Genomic DNA, 23341 nt, shown 5'->3' on the forward strand with positions numbered 1-23341 from the left:
GGCCAGGAGAACAGCGAGCCCCCGCAGTCAGGGGTTGAATGGAGAGGGCGAGGGGGAGAGGGCGAGGGGGAGGGGGCGAGGGGGAGGAGGCGAGGGGGAGAGAGTGATCTGTTGCCCCAAAACGGAAGAGCACCTGAGTTACACTGAAATGAATTTCAAAACTGGCCACAACCTGTGATGACTATGGTGGAAGACACTCCATAGGGAGACCTATGACCATGGATATGGAGATCACAGAACGTTGGCTACTGAAGGTATGGTGAGAGGTTCAAATACAGTATAAAGTGCTCCCCTCAGCCCTGGCCAAATCCCTGCATTAGTTCAGCTCCGGACACTGCAGCTGGCCTCAAAACCTTGGCCCTTTAAATGGCTGCTTGTGGGCATGCAGCCAAGTTAACTGTCACTCCACCAAACCGGACACGACTTAAAACGGGCCAGAGTTAGGAACCTCCGGACCAAATAGCACCTCACTGGGCAGCCCCAATCTGCCAGGCCTCCTGTATCCGTGCCTACCAATACCACACCCCATCCCTCCCCCTCCACCACATCCAACTGCTGTACAACTCAAACATTCTACCCGAGAAGTGTGGTTTCACCGACTTTGATATTTCAATAAACATGATGGAGATTCAATTAAATGCTCACTATTCAGCGCCAGTTGGGCAATCTTGCTGCAAGTAACACTTTTGTTTGATTCACTTAAATAAACATTTCTGAAGCAAGTGATGACTTCTTCGAAATAAATGCTTTTCTTCTTTATCGATTGGTTAGATCATTACTGTAGTTTAAAGTGTTCTTTTTTATGGCATATAGTTACCAGTCAGGGCAGTTACTGAGTAATAACCTTTTTAGCTACCCCTCAGTAGAAAGCACTAGATTTCCCATGTGGATTACCAAAATGGCCAGTACAGAATAATGTAGCAAACTAATTTATAATGACATTTTAAAAATGGTTCACAATTTCAATAATTGCTGATTTCCAAAAAAGAGCTATTCACAGAATCATAGAATTCCTACAGTATGGAAGCCATTTGGCCCATCATGTCTACACTGCCACTCCAAACAGCATCCCACCCAGAGCCACCCCGCTATCCTATCCCTGTAACCCTACATTTCCCAGGGCCAATCCACCTAACCTGCACATCTTTGGACTGTGGGAGAAAACCCATGCAGACACAGGTAGAACATGCAAATTCCACACAAAGTCGCCCAAAGGTGGAATCGAACCTGGATCCGTGGCTCTGTGATGTTAACTACTGAGTTATCATGCCCCCCTATCTGTTCCTGAAATAGAAAACATAATTTTTTTATTCAGGTGATCATTACCCTGCTGTGCCTCTCAGATTTCTGAGCGTATTTCAAAATTTTCTACACTCTTGTTTCTTTCCATCACACCTGTAGCCACTTGTTTCTTAATGCTAACAGATTGTCACTACTTCTCCAGCCAATGTTATTTTCCTTGAAGAAGAGTTGAGAATAACCTCTAGAATATTCTTTCATGCAAATAGAAATTAAGCTGTCAATGAAAATGTGTGAAATATTTCAATTCTCGTTTTAACACTCAATGTAAAAGTGTCAGTCAAACCTACAAATTAAAAATAAACTGAATAATCATAGCTCATATCTTAAATAGATCATAATCTTTCTGCTAGAATTTTCCATCAGTCTTTCTCCCCTCAGAAATATAGCCTTCTGCTGGTTGGAACACTTCACTCTGTGATCCAGAAAGAAACACAAATGAGGTTTCAAATGTCAATCAAAACTGACATTTTAATCACATCCTCCCAGGCTGCTGTCAACAATTTATTTAAATTAGTAGTAGTTTAAGAAATTTAACCATAATGAATGGCATAAATGACACAAGTCACATCTTTCCATCAATATACAGAACTGCATTAATTCAGACAATCATTTGCAATAGAAATATATCATTCAACAGTTTTGCCGATTTACCTTGGATTCTTCTTCATTGTCTTTCATTTTCTCCTTCAAGCGAAGCCACCATTCAGAGTTGGATGCGTAAGTCCAAGGGTTAATCCTGAAGCACTCCAATAACTGAAAAACAAAAGTTGCAGTTATATCACTGAATAAGAGGCAGAAAATAAATAAATTCATATATTGGAAATAAATCATTGTGTTGTTTTTTTTTCAAAATCTATTAAAACAAGATACTAACAGAACTGAAAGAGACTGTAGATAGTTACATGGAAGAGGTTTCCTGTGAGCAGCCAATGTGCTGAATGAGAAATGCTTACAAAACAACCTACAATGGTAAATGTTAATGCAAGAGTGTGATCACAAATTGAGAAAACTTGAATGAAGATTGAAGACAGGAAGCATGGATCCTCTGCAAGGCACACAGGATGTATACAATGCTGCACAGTCAGCTGTGCCAATTCATCTTACCATGTTTCTACCCACCAATGGAAACAATTTCACTGCTTCGGTCTTAGTTATTCCCTTCATAAATTTATACGGTTCTATAAGATCCCCCCCTCCCTCATTCTTCTAAATTCCAATGAGTAAAGCCCTAGTTACCAAATCCCAGATTGCAATTGAATATGTACAGGGAACAATTTCAAAGTGTGCAGATGATGTAAAACTCGGATGTAGAACTTAAGAGTCAGAGATCTCCTGCACGGGATGGCTCAGTATTAGTACTACTGCCTCACAGCACCAGGGACCTGGGTTAAATTTCACCCTCAGGCAATTCTCTGTGAGGGGTTTGCACATTTGCCCTGTGTCTGGATAGGTTTTCTCTGGGTGTTCCAGTTTTCTCCCACAGTCCAAAGATGTGCAGGTGAGGTGGATTGTCCATGGTGTCCAGGGATGTGGAGGCTTGGTGATGAGCCATGGGAAATGCAGAATTACAAGGACTGGGTGGGATGCTCTTCAGGAAGTCGGTGTGGACTCAATGGACCAAATAGCCTGCTTCCACACAGTAGGGATTCAGTGAAAAAAGGCCTGTGGTCCATCACATCTGTGCCAGTCAACACTTCAAAAGGCCATTGCCAAGCTAGTAGAGTGAAAAGGTATAGTGCTGGAAAGTCACAGCACGTCAGCCAGCATCCGAGAAGCAGCAGAGTCAGCATTTCAAGCATAAGCTCTTCAAAACATTGATTCGCCTGCTCCTCAGATGCTGCCTGACTTGCTATGCTTTTCCAGTGCCACATATTTTGACTCTGATCTGCAGCATCTGCAGTCCTCACTTTCTCCTAAGCTAGGGGAGTGGGCAGATGGGTGGCAGATAAAGCTCAACACAAAGAAGTGCGAGGTGATATATTTTAGTGGAAATAACTTGGACATACAATATCAAAGAAAGAATCCTATCCTATGGAATGTGGAGGAGCAGACAAAACTGGGTGTGTGTATATGCACAAGTCATTAAAAGGTGTCAGGACAGGTGGGGAGAGCAGTTATTAAAGCATGTGGTATCGTCTGCTTTACCAATAGGGACAAAGAGTACAAGAGCTCTGGAGACAGCAAGAGATGTTTACTTGAATGATTTCAGAGATGAGAAACTTGAGTTATCAAAGTAGATTTGAGAAGTTGTTTCCTTTTTGGGGGGGGGGGGGGGGGGGGGGAGGGTGGGAGGATTTGAAGAGATTTGGTACATGAGGACCCAATAGCTGGCCCCAGGGGCTTGCTGTGCTTGGGTCAGAAAGAGGAGCTACTGTATTCAGTTTAAGAATCACAGGTGGGGCTAGGGTCCAGGTAGGAAACAGGACCACAGCCTATGATTCTTGTCCCTGTCCTTGGATAACTGTTAAATGAATGCCTCTAAATCAACACTGATAGCAACTGCACACCCAAGACTTGATCCTTCCCACCACACCCAATCTAACCACTGACTCTTTCATCCAACCCAGAATTGACAACCCCAACTACACTTAACCTGATCACACATTCCCAGGCCTTTATACCCTCCCCAATTCCAACAACTCCCTGCCAGACACCAAACTGAAATCCCCGCTCCATCCTCAGTACCTGGCTCCCTAGAACCCCAGGCCTTCCATATAGCCTACAACACCACCTCCACACCAACACGTTCCAACTCCCGATACATCTAACACTAATCACCCAACTGCCCCCTAGTCTCCCATTACCACCTCCCAGTTAGAACTCCAACCAGATCTGTCCCAACAAATTCAAAATTTCACCCCTCTCAACCTAACCCCTTCCAACTTATCCAAAGTACAGATCCACTTACCTGCCATCATATCCTATCATCCACTTGGAACCCTATCCTACCCACTCACCCTCCTGCCACTTCAATCCCCAGCCAAGTGCCACATCAATTCCTCACACACCTCACACCTAAACCCTTCATCCACTTGTCACTTGTCACCCAATCGGTACCCTAAACCCAGCTGCCACTCTCACCCCTCACTGATCTCATGCACTTACTTCCCCTCAGTAGGTGTGACAGTGTTTCAAAACCTTTCAAACCTGGAACATGGCAGAATGTTGAATATGGGACTCTAGTTACAACACTCATCCACTATATGGCTACCAGCCATATAGATTCCTGGTCTGGACTAAAACTGCTTTACCTAGCTCAGATTCCACAATGAGAATTCTTCAGAACGTAAGTGTGGATTTTTTTATGGCTGATTAGGATTGGAATCCATTCCCATTCATATAACATGGAGCAGTACAGTGCAGGAATAAACCCTATAGCCCACCATGTCTGTGCTGACCATGATGCCATTCTAAACTAATCCCATCTGTCTGTACATGGATCATATCCCCCTACTCTTAAACATTGCAATCGCACCTGCTTTTACCATTCCTCCTTTCAGAGCATTCCAGGCACCTAAGTAAAAATCTTTACTTGTACATCTCCTTTAAACTTTCCCCCTCACCTGATCAGGATTAGATTCCCTACAGTGTGGAAACAAGCCCTTCGGCTCACCAAGTCCACACCGACCCTCCGAAGAGCAAACCACCCAGACCCATTCCCCTACATTTCCCCCTACACCTAACGCTATGGGCAATTTAGCATGGCCAATTCACCTAACCTGCACATCTTTGAACTGTGGAAGGAAAGCGGAGCACTCGGAGGAAACCCACGCAGACACGGGGAGAACACGCAAACTCCACACAGGAGCGCAAACACCAAGGCAGGAATTGAATCTGGATCCCTGGTGCTGTGAGGCAGCAGTGCTAACCACTGAGCCACCGTGCCGCCCCTACGTTTTTGGGCCCACGTGTTCACCATCCTAAGGCCAAACAAACAGACTGCAACCATCATTAATTAGGCTTCACAGATAGTCATTGCATCAAGGCAACAGCATAACAGTCAATAGAGTGGAGAACACTATTGAAAGAAATTGTAAATAAAACAGTTATCTATATATTAATAGCACTTGGTGAATAAACACACAAGAACACTAAGCTAAGTAAGTTAGCAATAATGAAATCATTAAATCCTCAAGCCATTAAATCCTATAAGTGTTGTATTATACATCAAAAGGTTGCAGCAAGTTCAATTTATTTTGGAAAACAATGAAGTCCATGTTGCAGTCCTAAGAACTGGTATCTAGGGAGCATTGTTGGAGAAAGTCTACGCCTCTGATTTTTTCAAGACTTAACCCACGACACCTTCATGAGCTACACTGCCTGTTATTCATGCAGCTTTCTCCACATGCTCCACTGACTTTCTATTTATTAATCTCTGCAGCTGCACACAATGCAGCTATTTCAGATGCTGAAGAGTTTATTTACTATCTTCACTGCAACAAACAGGCGAATGCAAAAAATCAAGTAATGTTTAGCCAAAATAATTGAAAATGACTATTTACCAAAAAGATATAATGTGCCTTTGCAATAACATAAATTACAATGTTTGCTGCTAAGATAATTAGTGCTTCCTGTATTTCAAGTTTTGTTGAAAGTGTGCGTGGATCATGAAAGCAGTGATAAAGACAGGACTGTAATTTGTACACTACTCAAACCGGATTTAATTACTCCCAAGTGTGATATTATAGACTTCAGAACTTTAATAACTGTTCATGGGATTGAATGACTCAACAAAGATAAACTGTTACACTCAAAAAGGATCAGTAATAACACTGTCTGGAATAAACTATTAAAGGACAAGGACAAACGTATACTGGAATTGAAAGCAAGTGGAGGTTATATAGACAAGATTGCTTGATAAACTGAATGTTTTATACTATAAGCATAACTGATTGCCCTGCAGAAGAAATTAAGGAGTTAATCACAGGAAAGCTGCGTCGTCAAACAGACAGTTAAGGCCAAATGTTAAAAAAACAAAGAAGTTACTTTTGGTTGGAAGGCATGCTACATATTGTAATAACGGACAGACTTTGAAAAGATCATCAATATATCACCTCAGAGACCAAAGGATGAAATTCTGTATAAGAATCGAACACAAGACAATTGCAGAACTTTAAAGAACAACACGCAGAAGGACCAAACTCTGGAAACTTCCAGAGACAGGCCATCATTGGTTAAACTCCTGGCCAGATTTCATCATTAATTGGGTAATAGGAAGGTGCATTGCATGCTTACACTTGCTTCCTTGAGGGGTATTATATTTAGTTACTAAATGCAATAAAGTTTGAATTATTGTTTCGGTACTTGATTGTATGTGAGATTTCTTAATAAGTAGTCAAATTAAACGTAAATTGTGGTGACTTGCCCACAATATAAGCTATGCTAAGACTCAGCTAATCTACAGATCTGGTGTCAGGCCAATGATTACATAGTGCCAAGTGAAGTTGGCAAGATTCAATTAATGTTGCAGATCACACCAGATCTGCTTGCACTCTGCTCATGAGTCACTGCTATACATCCATGCAAAGCTTTTGTATGCAGCACGTACTCCCTTGTCTGTCATATTTCAGCTACTGTGGAAATTTTTATGCATACTTACCAGTTTTATTCTGCTCAACTGATAAATATCAATATTTAACAATTATCATTTGAATCAATCAAGTTGCTGTAAAACAATTTTGCATCTATTTTCACCCTTGGCCATGATTGTCTTCATGAGCTTCCAAAATGCACAGAACTGACCTGGCCTGGGATTTTGTTATTAAGTTTAATTATAGACAAACTGGCATCAGCAGGCATGTATAAGGTGACAACAAATTGATGTGGTCGGATGAGCAGCTATCAATGACAAAGGCCTTCTGTCTGCCAACAGGTATGTGATTAGTTCCCAGGTACCTGAACAGCTTGTGGATATGGATTGTACAGCCAGAAGCTTATGGATCTTTGGAATGGGACGTGTCTGTCTCTTTGTAGTCAAAGATACCTAGAGCTTGAAGAAATCCAATTTATTTTCCCTCACCAGTTACTGCAAGCTGTGGCTTTTACCCCAATAAGCTAGAGACTTTATAAGTTGTGGACCAGTCGCTCTGTGCCTCCTGCAAACTCATGAAACTATCTGTAGAAGACAGACCGAGGAACAGCATGACTTAACAAGTGAATAGAATCATTTCTTGAACCCTGTGAACAGGGACCATTGAACTGCCTTGCCAGCATCTCCCTCCATGCATAACACTCATTTTTTGATGGGTCTGTCTACATGAGAGTGTAAGGGGGGGATGTTTTCTAAAGGGGTCAGAATTTTAATTACTAGTTATATGTCAACACTTCATAGTTATTTACCTATAGCTGGAATCTATTTATGTCAAATAAATAGTCATTTCTGCTAAGAACAATTTGTGTTTTTGTGGTTCATGCTTTGACAAACTGGGCTGATAAAGACAGGTAGCTTGAGGAAATTTCGCACACTTTTATAAAATCTTTAACTTTTTGGATAACAACAGGTATAGTGAGGTTTTCTAATGGGCTACCCAGCAAGATGCGACAGCAGACTAGTCAGGAAGCCAATCTCAGCCCTTGAGGACAATGGCCCAGCTCAGTTAAGTCCCTTAACCTTACCCCTTTCATATACGAAGCTAAGCACTCCTCAGCTTTTAGAACACAGTCAAACATTCATAATGTACATACTGGTTAAAACATTAACTTTCAGAATCACCTGAGCTTGAAGGAACACTGAGTATTTTCCATTTCAAAGAAGGTTAACTGTCAGTCAATGGAGTGGAGGTTGGAGCGAGTTGAGAAGAAGGTGATTATTAAAAAATTTTAACAATCAATAGCAGGGCATTTTTTAAAAAATAAATTGTACATGACATTCAAGTTGAGTCCAAAATATTTGTCAACTGCTTTGAATACATTAAAGCACTCTTCCTCCCCAATTTGGGAAAGTACGATGCTGGTCAATATTATGGCCAGCTTACCTTTGCAGTACAGCATCCTATGATCATTCAGTGCATGAAAATGTTACCATACAGCATCAAATAGTGACTTTTGAAGATGTCATGATGTTTAACACTCACTGACTCCTCAGCTGGTTTCTCCTACTGGTCAAACTCTTCAGAAGGGTGCATTTTTCAGTATATTTCCCAAACATCCTATTGTTCCAAAATTTCCTATTGTTCTCAGAGGCAACCTGACCTCAGAATAGATGTATGTGCTTTTAATATCTAAGGACTTCCTGACACATGAATAAACTAGATCTAGAAAAAAGGAAATCTGTTTTTACAGTCACTATAAAATCACAACTTCAGATATCTTGAGCAGATTTCCACTTCCAAAATGTGATGGAAATCTGGCCTGTTAAATTTTTAAAATTACGATTACATGTGCAGGCATTCTCTCACGTACAGCAGTGTTAGTTATTCTCAGTCACCTAAATGGAACGCTGAAGGATGTTTCAAGGTCTTAATGCACAATATCCAACAATGTGATAATGTAACTCAGAATAGTGAAAGGTAAAGGTCACCATAGTCCTACAGGACAATAGGCTGATTTCCCATTAGGCAGAGATGACTCTGGTGGTGGCTTAACCTCAAGATCAGAGTGGTGTTGGAAATGCACAGCAGGTCAGGCAGCATACGAGGAGCAGGGAAAACAAACATCAACATTTTGGGCAGGAGCCTGATGATCATTCTTTCATCATTCCTGATGAACAGCTCCTGCCTGAAATGTCAATTATCCTACTCCATGGATGCTGCCTGACCTGTTGTGCATTTCCAGCACCAATCCAATCTTGACTCTAATCTCCAGCACCTGCAGTACCCACTTTCACCTGATGGTTTAACCTGACAACCACCAGATCTCAGGTGAGGAGAGAAGTTGAGAAGGAGATACCGTCAGGGTAACCTCAGCCAGTTTGGGAATTGAACCCATGTCGTTGACATCATCCTGCAATGCAAACTAGGCACCCAATCAACTGTGCTAACAGACCATCTGGGAAGGAATAGAATCCGACTGTTCTAAACTGAATATTGCTTGATTCACACACACACACACACACACACACACACACACACACACACACACACACACGTTCTGTGATCTGTTACGACACTGGGCAAACCCTCCTGCTTAATTTAAAACCAGCAATTCAAAAGATTTATCTCATGCAGTAATCTGTAAATATTTGAGTAACCAAAAACGATTTAAAGTAAAAATTAACAACTTTATTTCTTAAAGTATAACAGAGAATAATTAACTAACAGCTATTTACAATTCCTTCCTCTAACCTATCTTTTACCTTCCTTTCTATAATACTAGTCTGATAAAACTCCCAATTAAGATTTACAGAAAATTCAAATTTTAAAAACCAGCCAGCAATCGAATCTTCTCTTTATATTAGTCAGTGGATTTGATCCCCAAGTTAGTGCTGAGGTTTTTCTCTGAGCAAACTTCGACTCTAGACAGGTACCTCTCAGAGAGTTCTGACTAGCAGTCTACAGCTGTTGGTCTTCTGGCAGTTCTCCTCCCAACTGTTCAATTCTCCCCAGTCTTATACACCAAAGCATCAGATTGTGTCATTGGCTTATAAGATTGTCAATATATACACTTCAGACTTGATTGGAATTTGGTACTTTTTGGGGTATAATTTAAACTAATTGGCCTAATTTGAAACTGTTTTGGTGTTTCCAAGCAACCAGCTACCCCAGTAGCTGGACTACATGTTACATTGTTTGTTATTGAGAACACTTGGTGCTGTCACTGCTAGCTTTTAACTCTCTTAAAAGTACAGTCCACACACATCTTCATAACAGGTTACTACAAAGGTGGACAATAACACTTGGGAAGAGGCCTGATATGATTAATTGAAATGCTTAATTTCATAATGAACAAGTGGACACAAAAGGTATTAAAGTAAATTCCAACACATTGGCTTCATCTCAGACCTCTCCTCAAAAACATGCATCTAAGTTTTGCAGCAGCACTGTCAGCAAAGGATTAACCACCATTTTTCCAACTAGTCACTCCTTCTGGGGTTTGATATTTAGACCCCTTGGGGGCAAAATCAGTGACAAGCAGGAACTAAAAGAAACCCCGCTGCTAGCTCCAATTCCTTGGCCTCATCCTGCATGAAAAACCTAGCAGAAGGTGGAGATTGTTTAAAAATGCAACATTGCAATCAAAGAACCCTTTGGTTTAAAACACAAATCTTCCACCTTGGAACACTCCAATCACAAGGAATGAATGCAGATTTCTCCAGCTTCCTCATTTCCCCACCCCCCATCTTATCTCAGTCCCAACCATTGGACTCAGCACCGCCTTCTTGACCTGCAATCTTCTTCCCGACCTCTCTGGCCCCACCCCCTCTTCGGCCTATCACCCTCACCTTAACCTCCTTCCACCTATCGCATTCCCAATGCCCCTCCCCCAAGTCCCTCCTCCCTACCTTTTATCTTAGCCTGCTTGGCACACCTTCCTCATTCCTGAAGAAGGGCTTATGCCCGAAACGTCGATTCTCCTGCTTCTTGGATGCTTCCTGACCTGCTGCGCTTTTCCAGCAACACATTTTTCAGCTCTGAAGACACAATGAGTCAAACATCCCACAATGTAACAATGACATAATTCACAACAGCAGAATTGAAGTTTCGTATATTTAATTAATTCATGGGGTGTAAGCATTGTGTGTTGTCAATCCTTAATTGCTCTTCAGAAGGTACGAAGCCTTTTGGTTCGGCTGCAGTCCATACGTATTAGGTAGGCAGTTATCAACTGTACTGAAACGTTTTTAATTTCATTGGGTTAATGCACCATAAATTGAACCAGTTAATCTCGAGTCATACCAAATGTTACTTTATTTTTGCAGGTTTGCACAGTACCCCAATTTACCTGGCTTTCAGATTAAGATTGGTAGAAAGCCCAGAGCAACTTTCTGTAGAAAACAAGAATGATTAATTATTACACGTAATTAGACTACAGCTACAAGCAAACATGTACAAACCACTCTCACCTAACAGTACTGACTGAAACTCTCATGCGGTTATAAACTCCCCCCTTATATACAGCAAAAGTAGGTTATTTGTGGAGATAGAAAAACTACAAAGTTATTTTCATGGTCTTTGCTTCCCGATTCTAACAGTGGAAAATATCTTTCTTCAGCTTGCCAGGCTCTTGGTATTCAGTTGACTTTATTTGGAAGCTTCCACTGGTTTGTAACAATAAAGTGACCGATTCCTTCGGAAAATATTACGATTTATCAATTCAAAAGCCACAGCTCACAACAACTGATATAGGGATAGTAATTGGCTTTCTTCAAACTTAAATTGAGCTTTTTTTAAAATACTGCAGAGAACAGGCAACCTCTCTGAACAGCAGCATACCATTCTGTGATGATTTTCTCTCTCACTCTGCCTCTGTAACTAACTCCCAGTTCCAATCTGCTCAGTAAGCTGAAAACCAATCAGCTTCACTTGTAAACAACTCCTTAGCTCCTGATCATCTGCAGATAATAGACAATCACAGCCACAAAACAGGAGCTCACAACAGGTAACAAATTCCTTGCTTTGAAATTATATAGCCATCTTGGTAATTCCCCTGTTTTTAGAAAGTTATTTTTCCTTACTGTTCACAGTTTTTAAAGACACAAAAGCTAAGAAGATATAGTTCTTTTATTTTATATTTATTCATGGAATTTGGACATCACTGGTTGTTCTAGTACTTATTTCCCATCCCCAGTTGTCCTTGAGAAGATGGTGGGAAGCTGCCTTCTTGCACCGCTGTAGCGCATTTGTAGTAGACACACCAAAAATGCTGTTAGAGACAGATTACGTGGACTTTGAACCTGCAACACTGAAGGAATGGGAATATATTTTCAAATCAGAATGATGCATAGCTTGGAGGTGAACTTGCAATATGCTGGTGTTCCTATGTATCTGCTGCCCTTCTAGACAGAAGTGGTCATGGGTTTGGAAGGTGCTTTCTAAGCAGCCTGGGTGAATTTCTGCAGTGCATCTTGTAGATGGTACATACTGCTGCTACTGAGCATGCATGGTGGATGGAGTGGATGTGGTGCCAATCAAGGGGGCTGCTTTGTCCTGGATGATGTCAAGCTTTTTGAGTGTTGTTGGAGTTGTACTCTTCTAGACAAGTGGGGAATATTCCATCACACTCCTGACTTGTGCCTTATAGATCATGAATAAGCTTTGTGGAGGTCAAGGAGGATTTACATGCTGCAGGATTCCTAGCTACTGACCTGTTCTTATAGAGACATCATTTAAATGGCTAACTCTTTCTCTCTTCAGAGATGCTGCCTGATCTGCTGAGTTTCTCCAGCACCTTCAGTTTCTATTTCTGATTTCCAACAGACACAGCATTTTCTTTTACACGGCTAGCCCAATTCAATGTAGGGTGAATGGTATGCCCCAAGAGTGTTTAAATAATGCAGAATTCAGCAATGGCACCCCATCTGAATTTCAATGGGCAATGGTTGGATTCTCTCCTGTTCAAGGTGGTCAGTGCTTAGCATTTATGCAGTGCAAATGTTACTTGCCACTTTTCAGCCCAAGTCTGAATATTGTCCAGATTTTGTTGCATTTGAACATGGTCTGCTTCAGGATCTGAGGAGTCACGATTATGCTGTACATTGTGCAATTGTCGGCGAACACCTCCAGTTCTGACCTTATGATGGAGGAGAGATCATTGATGAAGCAGCTGACAATAGTTGGCCTGGACGCTACCCGGAGGAACTCCTGCAGAGATGCCTTTGAGCTGAGATGACTGACCTCCAACAACCACAACCATCTTCTTTTGTGCTATGGATGACTCCAACGAGCTAAGAGTTTTTCCTTTGATTTGCGTTGACTTCAGTTGTGCCAGGGCTCCTTGATATCACGTGTCCTTGATACAAGGACAGTCACTTTTGCTCACCTCTGATATTCAGCTCATTTGTCAAAATTTGGATTAATGCTGTAATCAGGCTAGGAGCTGAGTGCCCTCAGCAGAACCCAAACGGAGTGATTTGCCTGCAGTGTCAATTAGTGGATTCCAGCCCTTCAGCCCATTGTAACAGCATCTGCTCTCCAAATGAACAATTGACTTAGTTCTATTCTTCCACCTTCTGTGTCACTGCATAGTTTTCTTTGTCAGATAAAGGTTCAATTCCTTTTTGAATGTTTCTGTTGAATTTGCCTCCACCACAGTCACAGACTATACAAGAAAGCTTTTTCTCATGTCAGTTTTGCTTCTCTTACCAATGACTCTAAATCTGTGTCATCACATTCGAGAACCCTTCACGAGTGGCAACAGTTTCTCCCTATCTCTTTTGAAAGCAGCCTTCATGATTTTGAACACCTCGATTAAATCTCCTCTCAGCCTGGATTTTCTTCAAAGAAAACAATTCTAATTTCTCAAATATATCTTCATGAGTGAAATTCTTCATCCCTGGAACCTTTCTTGTGAATTGTTTTCTCACTGCTTCCAAGGCATTCACATCCTTCCTAAAGTGTGGTATTGAGAACTGGAGGAAATTAGGATGAATCAGGTGTTTTGTTCAAGTTCAACATCATCCTTTCACTCCTGTACCTTATGCGCCTATTAATAAAGCCTACGATTTTTTTTTTAACCATTCTCTCATCCATCCTGTCACCTCAATAAAATCCAAAAGAACTGTGGATGCCGAAAATCAGAAATAAAAACAAAAATTGCTCAAAAAGCTCAACAGTTAATGTTTTGGGCTGAAAATGTGTTGCTGGAAAAGCGCAGCAGGTCAGGCAGCATCCAAGGAGCAGGAGAATCGAAGTTTCGGGCCTGAGCCCTTCTTCAGGAATCATGTCCAAAACGTCAATTCTCCTGCTCTTTGGATGCTGCCTGACCTGCTGCGCTTTTCCAGCAACACATTTTCAGCTCTGATCTCCAGCATCTGCAGTCCTCACTTTCTCCTAGTTAATGTTTTGGGTCCAGTGACCCTCCATCAGAACTGTTGTGAGAAAGGGTCATTCAACCCAAAATGATAACTCTGACTTCTCTCCACAGATACTGTCAGATTTGCTGAGGTTTTCCAGCAATTTCTGGTTTTGTTTCTGCCACCTTTAATGACTTACGCACAAACACACTTGAGTTGCAACCATTATGTTATGTTGCCTTACACTTGGACCTTAGGTTTCCATTCTTTGCTGTTGATCATTTTCCATTAGTCCTTGTGCCTTCAGTCTTGCCAATGCTTTCACAACATTCGTCTCTCTATTGCAGCACTATCTGTTTACATTGAACATATTCAATTTTCCCAGCGCTTGTTGGAACTGACATTTGAATCAGTAACAAATTACAACAATAAAGTGACCTCAAAAATTAGTTGCAGAAAGCACACTTCCATACATGTTCCTATCCATTTGGAAATCAACTGCATTCCTAGCAGCAACTTGGCCTTTTCTTCATATTTCTTCACAAGATATCTGTGCTCTGCTCCAGCTTCAAGAACGATTTGCATTTACTTAGCACTTTTCACACAATCAAACTACATTATAACAGTAGTAAATATTTACTTTGGTGTAAAGCAGTTTGGAACATCCTGAAGTCATGAAGGTGCTGTATAAATGCAAGTCTTGAAGATCTTGTGGGTGGCACGGTTGGTGGGCGACACAGTGGCACAGTGGTTAGCACTGCTGCCTCACAGCGCCAGAGACCTGGGTTCAATTCCCGCCTCAGGCGACTGACTGTGTGGAGTTTGCACGTTCTCCCCGTGTCTGCGTGGGTTTCCTCTGGGTGCTCCGGTTTCCTCCCACAGTCCAAAGATGTGCAAGTCAGGTGAATTGGCCATGCTAAATTGCCCGTAGTGTTAGGTAAGGGGTAACTATAGGGGTATGGGTGGGTTGCGCTTTGGCGGGTCGGTGTGGACTTGTTGGGCCAAAGGGCCTGTTTCCACACTGTAATGTAATGTAATGTAATGTAATGTAATCTATTCCTAAAGGTTTTCGGGCAGTCTTAAAGAAGAGGTTTAAGATGGCAGAGAATACAGCCCACACACACCAACAATGTTGCAGCAAAACCAAAATCAAGCATGTGCAAGGGTCAGATTAGCAATGGCTCAAATATTTCGAAGGGTTGTCGACTTGGAGGGAATAGCAGAGAAATGAAGGGGGCGAGGTCATGGAAAGATTTGAAAAACAAAGATGAGAATTTCCAACTCAAAAGGCAATGCCAGAAATGACACCAATGTATATCAGCAAGCAGAAGGGTGATAGGTGAATGAGACTAACAGCAAATTAAGATATGGCAACAGAGTTTGGATTGCACAAAAATATGTATTACAGGGAGAGTATTAGTCCAAACTGCTTTACACCCATAGCTGTAGTATACCTGTTGTTCAGCTGTTCAGTATACCTGATCAGCTCAATGTTGACACTAATTCCAGAATTAGAACGTTTTTAAGGCACTGACTCACTCCCTTGGTGAAGGCAGCAACAGAGCTGTCTGTAGCTCCAGATTTCCACCATCTCCAGCCTGACCCACTTTCTCAGACAGTGCAGACTGCAGAGGATCTAATGCAGTGTTTAAAAATAAACAGACTTATTCTTTCACTTATGCTATTCACAATACTCTACTCCTTACTCAACAAAATGGAGAAGATCCAGATCTCCATTAAGAAGACCTTTTTGAAACTATTTTTCAAAACTATTTTTGAAAATTACTGCAGATGTTCTAAATAGGTGAAAATGATCTATAGCTTAGTTACTAAATTTAATGCTTATTTTGTACAGCTCTTTAATTTCATAGGTCACTTAAGAATCATTAAGTTCCTCTGTGAACAAAAAGTGTATTAGGTGAGAAGCTGATGAGTCATGAATAAAATGCTTTTGTTTCACGAGGTTTTGAAACAAACAAGAAACAAGAGTAAGCAATTCAGTCTCTTGAGTCTTCTCTGCCATTTAATAAGATCATGGCTGATCTGATTGGAAATTTAACCTTGCAATTACAACAAATCATGATAACCTTTCACTCTTTGTTTATCAGGAACCTAGCCACCTCTGCCTTAAAAATATTTAGACTCCGCTTCCACCGGATTTTTCAGGAAGAAAACTCCTAGAATTCATGACTCGTGAGAAGAAATTACATCTTTGAACCACCATGAATGATATTAGCTAAAAACATGCTGAGAAACCAAATGCTCCTATGCACTTCTCTGATGAAGGTAATGAGGCTGGAGGAATATGGGAACGAAGTGGGCAAGTGTGATTTTAACAATGTAATTGTGTTCAGGCTAAATGCACAGGCTGATTCAAATGACTAATTTCACGTAACATTAACGTAGATATCAGATTTCTACGTTGGCAGCCTTAGTGGTCAGGCCTATATGTGGTCGAAAGCAAATGCTGAGGTAGAGTATGACATCAAGGTTGAGTACAGACTGGTTCAGCCTCAGGCAGTTGCCAGGGAGGAGTTGGTGACAAGTGAAGAGTTTGTTGTGGTGATTGAAGACAATGGATTCTTCCCATTATTTAATGGGAGAATAAAGCATTCTATTAACATAGCAACAGTAGGGGAGTTGAGAGATCTAGTGGGTCATAAGCCTACATGAGGAAAGTAAGACTATCTTCCAAGTGATTTTTTTTTATCCTACAGTATGGAAACAGGACCTTCAGCCCAACCTGACCCTCCAAAGAGTAACCCACCCAGACCCATTCCCCCACATATACCCCTAACTAACGCACCTAACACTATGGGCAATTTAGCATGGCCAATTCACCTGACCTGCACATCTTTGGATCGTGGGAGGAAACTGGACCACCCAGAGGAAATCCACACAGACAGTCCCACCTGAGGTGAAAATCGAACCCAGGTCCTTGGCACTGTGAGGCAGCAGTGCTAACCACTGGGCCCATGCACATAGATAAGGAACAGATAGCGTCAATGAATAGATCCTGGAGGTATACAGACGTAACAGCTCGCAAGTGTATGAGAAGTTATTGAATGGTCGTCTTGTTACAATTAGATTGATAAGAATTTAATGATGTGAGGGCAGTCCCACCAAGGTGGATGTGAGACTTTAGAAGCAAAAAATACCACCAGCTGAGGAAAAGGTTGAAAACAGATCAAGAAAGACTAAGAGGGCAAATTCACCATCGTCACTGTTCCCTAGCAGTTCATTTCTAACTTTGAAAAGGGCTCTCTGTACTGAGGGAGAGGCAGAAAGCTGATTAGAAGGTCTCAAATATGACACTGCCGAACAGATAGACATAGATTTGGGATGTGATATGATCAAGGACTTCAGAGTAAACGCAGGTGGAGAGGGGTCAGCAGTTTATAAAGAAGGAAAATCAAGGTTTGTTTCTTTCAGAAAGATGATGGCAGCAGATTGGAAGGAAAAGGAGACTGCAGCTGAAAAGAGACAAACAGAAGTGACATCAGCAATAGTAGGAGCTTTGAAGGGAAATTGGGTGATCAGTAGTTTAGTGAGAACAGGACCTAGGGAATAGGAAGTAGGTCCTTTGGACAAGATAAATTTGGAGAGCGTGTGAGGGGATAGATATTACACAACATTGTGAGGCCTTGACTTGAGCAAACAACAGTCATAGAAAGAAAGATTGCTTTAGTGGGTCATTGGAAGAGAGGGAAGTGACAGAGGCAGCTGATCAGGTGGTGTCAATCTTAGTGACCAAGTAGTCCACGAGTTCCTTGCTTTTGCTGTTGAAGGTAAGGGTGAAGAAAACAGGGGAGAAGGATTTAAGAAGATGGTTTGCAGAAAAGAATCTAAGTGTCATCTTGGCAGAATAACCTGTAAAATAAGGAACTGGAACAGAGAGGAGTAAGATCCAGTGATGGTTTATGTGGTGATGAATGGTTAAACCATAACATAATGCCTGAAGAGATATCTAGGCTACAAGGAAAGTAACTCAGAAAAGGAGATCTTCGTGAAAATATTAAATTACCTGTTCAACCACAGCATTCACATCACCGAGTAAGGCAGCAACGGGCTTCACATTATTTCCCAGTTCTTCAGCACATAGATCAACCTTATTTTTAAAAAAGTGAAATCATTGTTTAATATCTAAGGGCCACATGTAACATACAACAAATAAAAAAGGTGCAATAAAAGTGACAGAAATTGAAAAAATAACATGCGAATTTTGAAAATCTGACATAAAAACAGGAAACGCTGAAAATAAAGACTAAATTTTTCTGTTTTAGGCACATATCAGGAGATTAGACTTATCCCAGTCACATTGGTAGCCTGGACAGCATTTTGTTGCGGACAGGGTCTTAATGACACAAGAGACTGGTTTGCTACTGAATTAATGCCTGTGGTAATGGAGCTGGGACACTGGGAAAGCAGGCCGCACTGAGGCAGTGGTTGCCAGCTGCATGCAGTCTTAAAAAAAATGAGAGGATCCGCTTCAAAGTGTCAGTGGCTTTCTGTTGTCGTTAAAACGTTGACTGACATATCTTTTCACGTGCATTTTAACATTCCAACATCAATTGTTTTCAATGTAGGCCAAATTCAAAATATTGCAGAATCATAGAATCCCTACAATGCGAAAAGAGGCCAGTTGGCCCATTAAGTCTACACCGACCCTCTGAAGGGCATCCCACTCAGACCCAATCGCCCATCCTCTCCCAGTAAGCCCACATTTCCCATGGCTAACCCCTCTTGCCTGCACATTCCTGGACACTGCAGACAATTTAGCATAGCTAATCCACATTGGATTGTGGGAGGCAACCACAGCACCCAGCGGAAACCCATGCAAACACCCATGCAGACACAGGGAGAACTTGCAAATTCCACACAGACAGACAATCACCCGTGGCTAGCAGTCAGCCCAGTTTCCTAGCACTGTGAGACTGCAGTGCTAACCACTGTGCCACCAAATCACCTTTATTGTGGTCAAAATTTTACAGATGGCAGGATTCCCAAAGTTGAGCAGGGAATGGATTCCTGCTAATGAAGCTGCATTTGATTGGCTTTAGGTAAGATTCTTGCCCTCCGACCTAGCCAAACGTCCCACTACAGAGAGGTGCCTGGCCAATCTGATTAGTCCCAGCTGTAGGAAGGGAGCCTTGGTCTTTCCTGAGGCCACAAGCCATGCCCAGATTCAAAGTCCTAGAGATATGTTTGGGGACGTTGCAGCAGTCACTAGTGGGGAGGCCCATATTGGTGCTCATGATGGTTCTGTCTCAGCTCCACAGGCATCATTGCTGCTTCAGAACTCATAATTTAAAAATCTTGTCGTCTTCTGACCCCAGTGGGGGTTACAACACAGAGTTTGGGAAGTTGTGATTCATAACTAGTATTACCATAACACTTCCAGTTTATACACTTCTCCCCTTCAATGAATATTCTTTACATTAGGTTTTTCCTCATAGCAGTGTGCACAGAATCAGGTCACTTGTCCACACAGCTGCTCTGTCCCCATCCTGCAATTCATTTTCTGGGCTACTTATTTTGCCTAAGCTCAGAAAAATGGAGATATTACAAAATGAAAGCTAAATGGATCTTATTGCTCTTGATAATCCAGTAGCTCACTGACAAGAAAATACCAGAGTTACTCCTGTTCCTTAGTTGTGAAGCAAGTCGTTCAGGGAAATGTTAATTTGAGCGGAAAAAATGCAATACAAATAAACTCAAGAAGATGGTTAAACAAATGTTCTGGTCATACTGGATTTCTGCTTTAACACATACGAGGCCATTCAGACCAGTATGCGTCATGCACAATCTTTTCTGGTTTTTCAGAGGCTGAAATAGTGTGTGGAGGGACTAAGTTACATGATAAGCTCTATCTAGTTCCACAACTGTGTGAGGCTTCAACAAATTGTGGCTGGTCTTCTTTTACACAAGACAGATTGAACTATTATCCAACCCCAGCAGGAATCAGTGCCTGGCCTGTCGCTGATAGCAGGACTTCTTGCGGCAAAAGGTAAGTGCCAGGTACCTGACAAAAGTTTTCTTCATAGCTAGGGATCTGGGGAGAGGGACAGGGAGTCACAATTGCAGTTGATTACAATAGTGTTCCTCCTCCTCTTTATTCATACATAAGCTTTTAAAAAAAACACTCCTACTTATCTGGGCCTCTCCTGTCCCTCAATCTACCACTGTAGCTTAATAGCGATAACTGTTCCCCTCTCGCACCCCTGGTCAGACTACAGAAAAATACAGCAGTTAGGCACTGAAGACTTGTGTTCCAGAACTTGCCACACCCCAACCTAAGCTATTCCAATACAGCATTCAATGGCAATGGCATCACCATCATTGCATCATTGAGCCTACATCCTAATAATTACCACTGACCAGACACGGAATTGAGCTAGCCATATAAATAGTGGCTACAAGACCAGGTCAGACACGAGGAAGCGTGCAGTGAGCAACTCACCTCCTGACTCCCCAGAGCCTATCCACTATTTACAAAGGAGCGTGATGGAATCCTCACCACTTTTTGGGATAAGTGCAGCTCTAACAACATTCAAGAAACTTGACACCATTCAAGATGAAGCAACCCGCTTGATCGGCATCATAACCACAAACATTCACTCCTTCACTACCAATACTTAGTAACAGCAGTCTGTAATATCTACAAGATACATTGCATAAATTCACTAAGGCTCTTTAGACAGCACCTTTCAAACCCATAACCACTACCATCTAAACAAGTGTAAAAGATATATAGGAACACCATCTGCGTTTCCCATCCTCTAGGGGAGGCATTAGCCATTCTGAATTGTTCCTTCACTGTCATTGGGTCACAATCCTGGAATTCCCTCCATAATGGCATTGCGGGTCAACCTACAGAACATGGTCTACAGCAGTTCAAGAAGGCAGCTCACCACCATCTACTCAAGGATAACTGGAGATGGGCAACGCTAGCCCAGCCAGCAATTCCCAAATCCTGAGAGTGAATATATTTTTTAAAAGACCCCAGTTGGAGTTTAACCTGCATAATTAAAGTCTGCATCACTGGTTTTGTTCAATTATCCTTTCTACTTAAAATTGCTGTTTGGCAAATGGGAACCAAAAGGTAATGGCTCAGCCCTTCCCACAGTTATACATGAAAAGCCCCTTACTCCTGCTTTAGGCCAAGTGGGATGGAAATTCCTCCCATAATTATATGATAATATCCTGCATTTTGACATTAATGACATATTTAAATTCAAATTTTACAAAGAAACTAAGAAAACAAGTAATCCAGCAGTCAGAAAGTCAATGGATGCCTGTAATAATCTAATTATTATATGCAAATCAACTTGCTTTACATGCACATAGATATACAGCTGATGGCTGGACTAAGGAAAAACAAATGAACCTAGATGCTGAGATACATTAAAATCTTGATCAATCCTTTTGAAATAGAAGCCCTTTATCTGATGAGGAGCTCTCCATACCTGTATGATTTTTACATCAGCACGAAACCTTGGTGGATGCCCGAAATGTAAAATCCAGTTTAACCTGGCTCCCAGCAGCAGAATCACATCTGCGTTCTGCAAAGCTCTGAATAAGAGAAACTTTCAGTAAGGAACTTAAAAATGTCGACACATAATTATTAACACCATCTTTAATTCTTTGTTTCTCAGGAAAGGAAAGCTGGAAAAGTACATAATGCACAATCAAATTAGACGACACTTTCCTTTAAAGAGTTGGCAAGGTCTGGGAGAAGCCAATGAGGAGGTACTAGACGACTATGAAAATGCTGAGTCAGTATACGGACTATGAGTAGCTCTTCACAACGTTGTGTGCACATTCATGACAGACAATAACGAACAGATGCATCAATTAGTGAAGATTTCTAGGCATGGTCATTCTTCTATTAATACAATTTAGATTGAGGAAAACTATTTTAAGCTGAGCATCTAAAGAAAAGATAACCATTAAAGAATAAGTTGAGATGTTTTCAGCCAGACACAGAATTCTTGTCTTTACAGAACCTTCTCAGAGTTGCCATCATCCATACTGTCATTCCAAAGCACGGAGCTTTGGAAGAACAATCTTCCCAATGATACAGTGAGGTACTTTCCAAGAGTACAAATGACACATTATGGAGCAAAGCAAGAACAGTTTCATTTTGCATCTTCAAATTTATATTTAAAAGAGATAGATTTAAAAATGAAATCATATCCAGTGTGTTCACAGGCACTGACATGCAAGTCTCAGGCAATTCTCCAAGGCCCAAAGAGATCGAAGAGGTAAAACATCAAGAGAATTAACTGAACTGGAGTGACCGGAGCAAGAATAAATGGAAGCAGCAAACTGATGAATCAATGGGAGGAATCTCATTAGTTTACCATTTGAGTAGACTGACTTTTTTATTCCTCTTGGAGCTGAGAAAATTGATGCCTGACAGAAATAGGCCTTTAAAGTGGTTCTTCAGTGGTCATCAATTGATAATGAAGGTAATGTGAGAAGGTTATGCACCCAGAACTTACTCGAGTAAAGGTGGGAAAGCATGGAATGGCTGTACCAAAAACAGCACACCAATTTTTTTGGACTTCCCAATTCCAGCCAGTATCATGCAGGACCAAAAGGTTCCACCCAATATCTTCTAGAGTAGCCACAGAAGTCACTAGTTATGATGCTGATGGCTCCCTTAGAACTAGGTAGAGCAATGTAAATCAGAAAAGGAACACTATTGTCAGTGCTCACAACTAGTGCAAATCTCATCTCTAAAGTACCCCTGTTCTGATTTACATTGCTCTACCTGGTATATAATTGGACCCAAGCTCCTTTGCTCTAGGTCACCTGATTAGCTCTGTTAAAGGGGAAGCATCTCCAACTACATACATAACACCAGGAAATACTGGACACTCAGGAAACTGTGAATGATTTCTCCTGATGAATTACCAGATTAAAAAAAGCAACTAGCTAACTTGGGGGTACAGTGTTCTCAATTTGAATTTCAATAAAGACTCGTTTGCCTCATGTTTGTCAAGGTCTGGGGGGAGAAGGGGTAAAAAATCTTAATGGCCTCTGGACAGAGCTTATTCAGTTCTCAATCCTAATCACTGGGCAGAATTCAATGCCTTCTCCCGTTGTGAGTTTGGTGCTATAGAGACCATTTGATCCAGCACAAGG

At 41.5% G+C, this 23341-nt stretch overlaps 1 protein-coding gene across 4 annotated transcripts in view; it reads right to left on the reverse strand.

Annotated features, from left to right (window-relative positions):
• hacl1 (2-hydroxyacyl-CoA lyase 1) overlaps window positions 1-23341 on the reverse strand; it is a 101508-nt gene that overhangs the window by 23488 nt on the left and 54679 nt on the right. For all 4 annotated transcript variants that reach the window (XM_072575695.1, XM_072575696.1, XM_072575694.1 and 1 more), the window contains exons 10-12: window positions 21658-21763; window positions 18216-18299; window positions 1954-2055 (exon numbers count right to left, since the gene is read on the reverse strand). In XM_072575695.1, the coding sequence (XP_072431796.1) occupies window positions 1954-2055; window positions 18216-18299; window positions 21658-21763 (292 nt within the window). The remainder of the gene's footprint in view (window positions 1-1953; window positions 2056-18215; window positions 18300-21657; window positions 21764-23341) is intronic.

This window comes from Chiloscyllium punctatum, chromosome 8, assembly GCF_047496795.1.
Source record: "Chiloscyllium punctatum isolate Juve2018m chromosome 8, sChiPun1.3, whole genome shotgun sequence".
Classification (NCBI taxonomy): domain Eukaryota; kingdom Metazoa; phylum Chordata; class Chondrichthyes; order Orectolobiformes; family Hemiscylliidae; genus Chiloscyllium; species Chiloscyllium punctatum.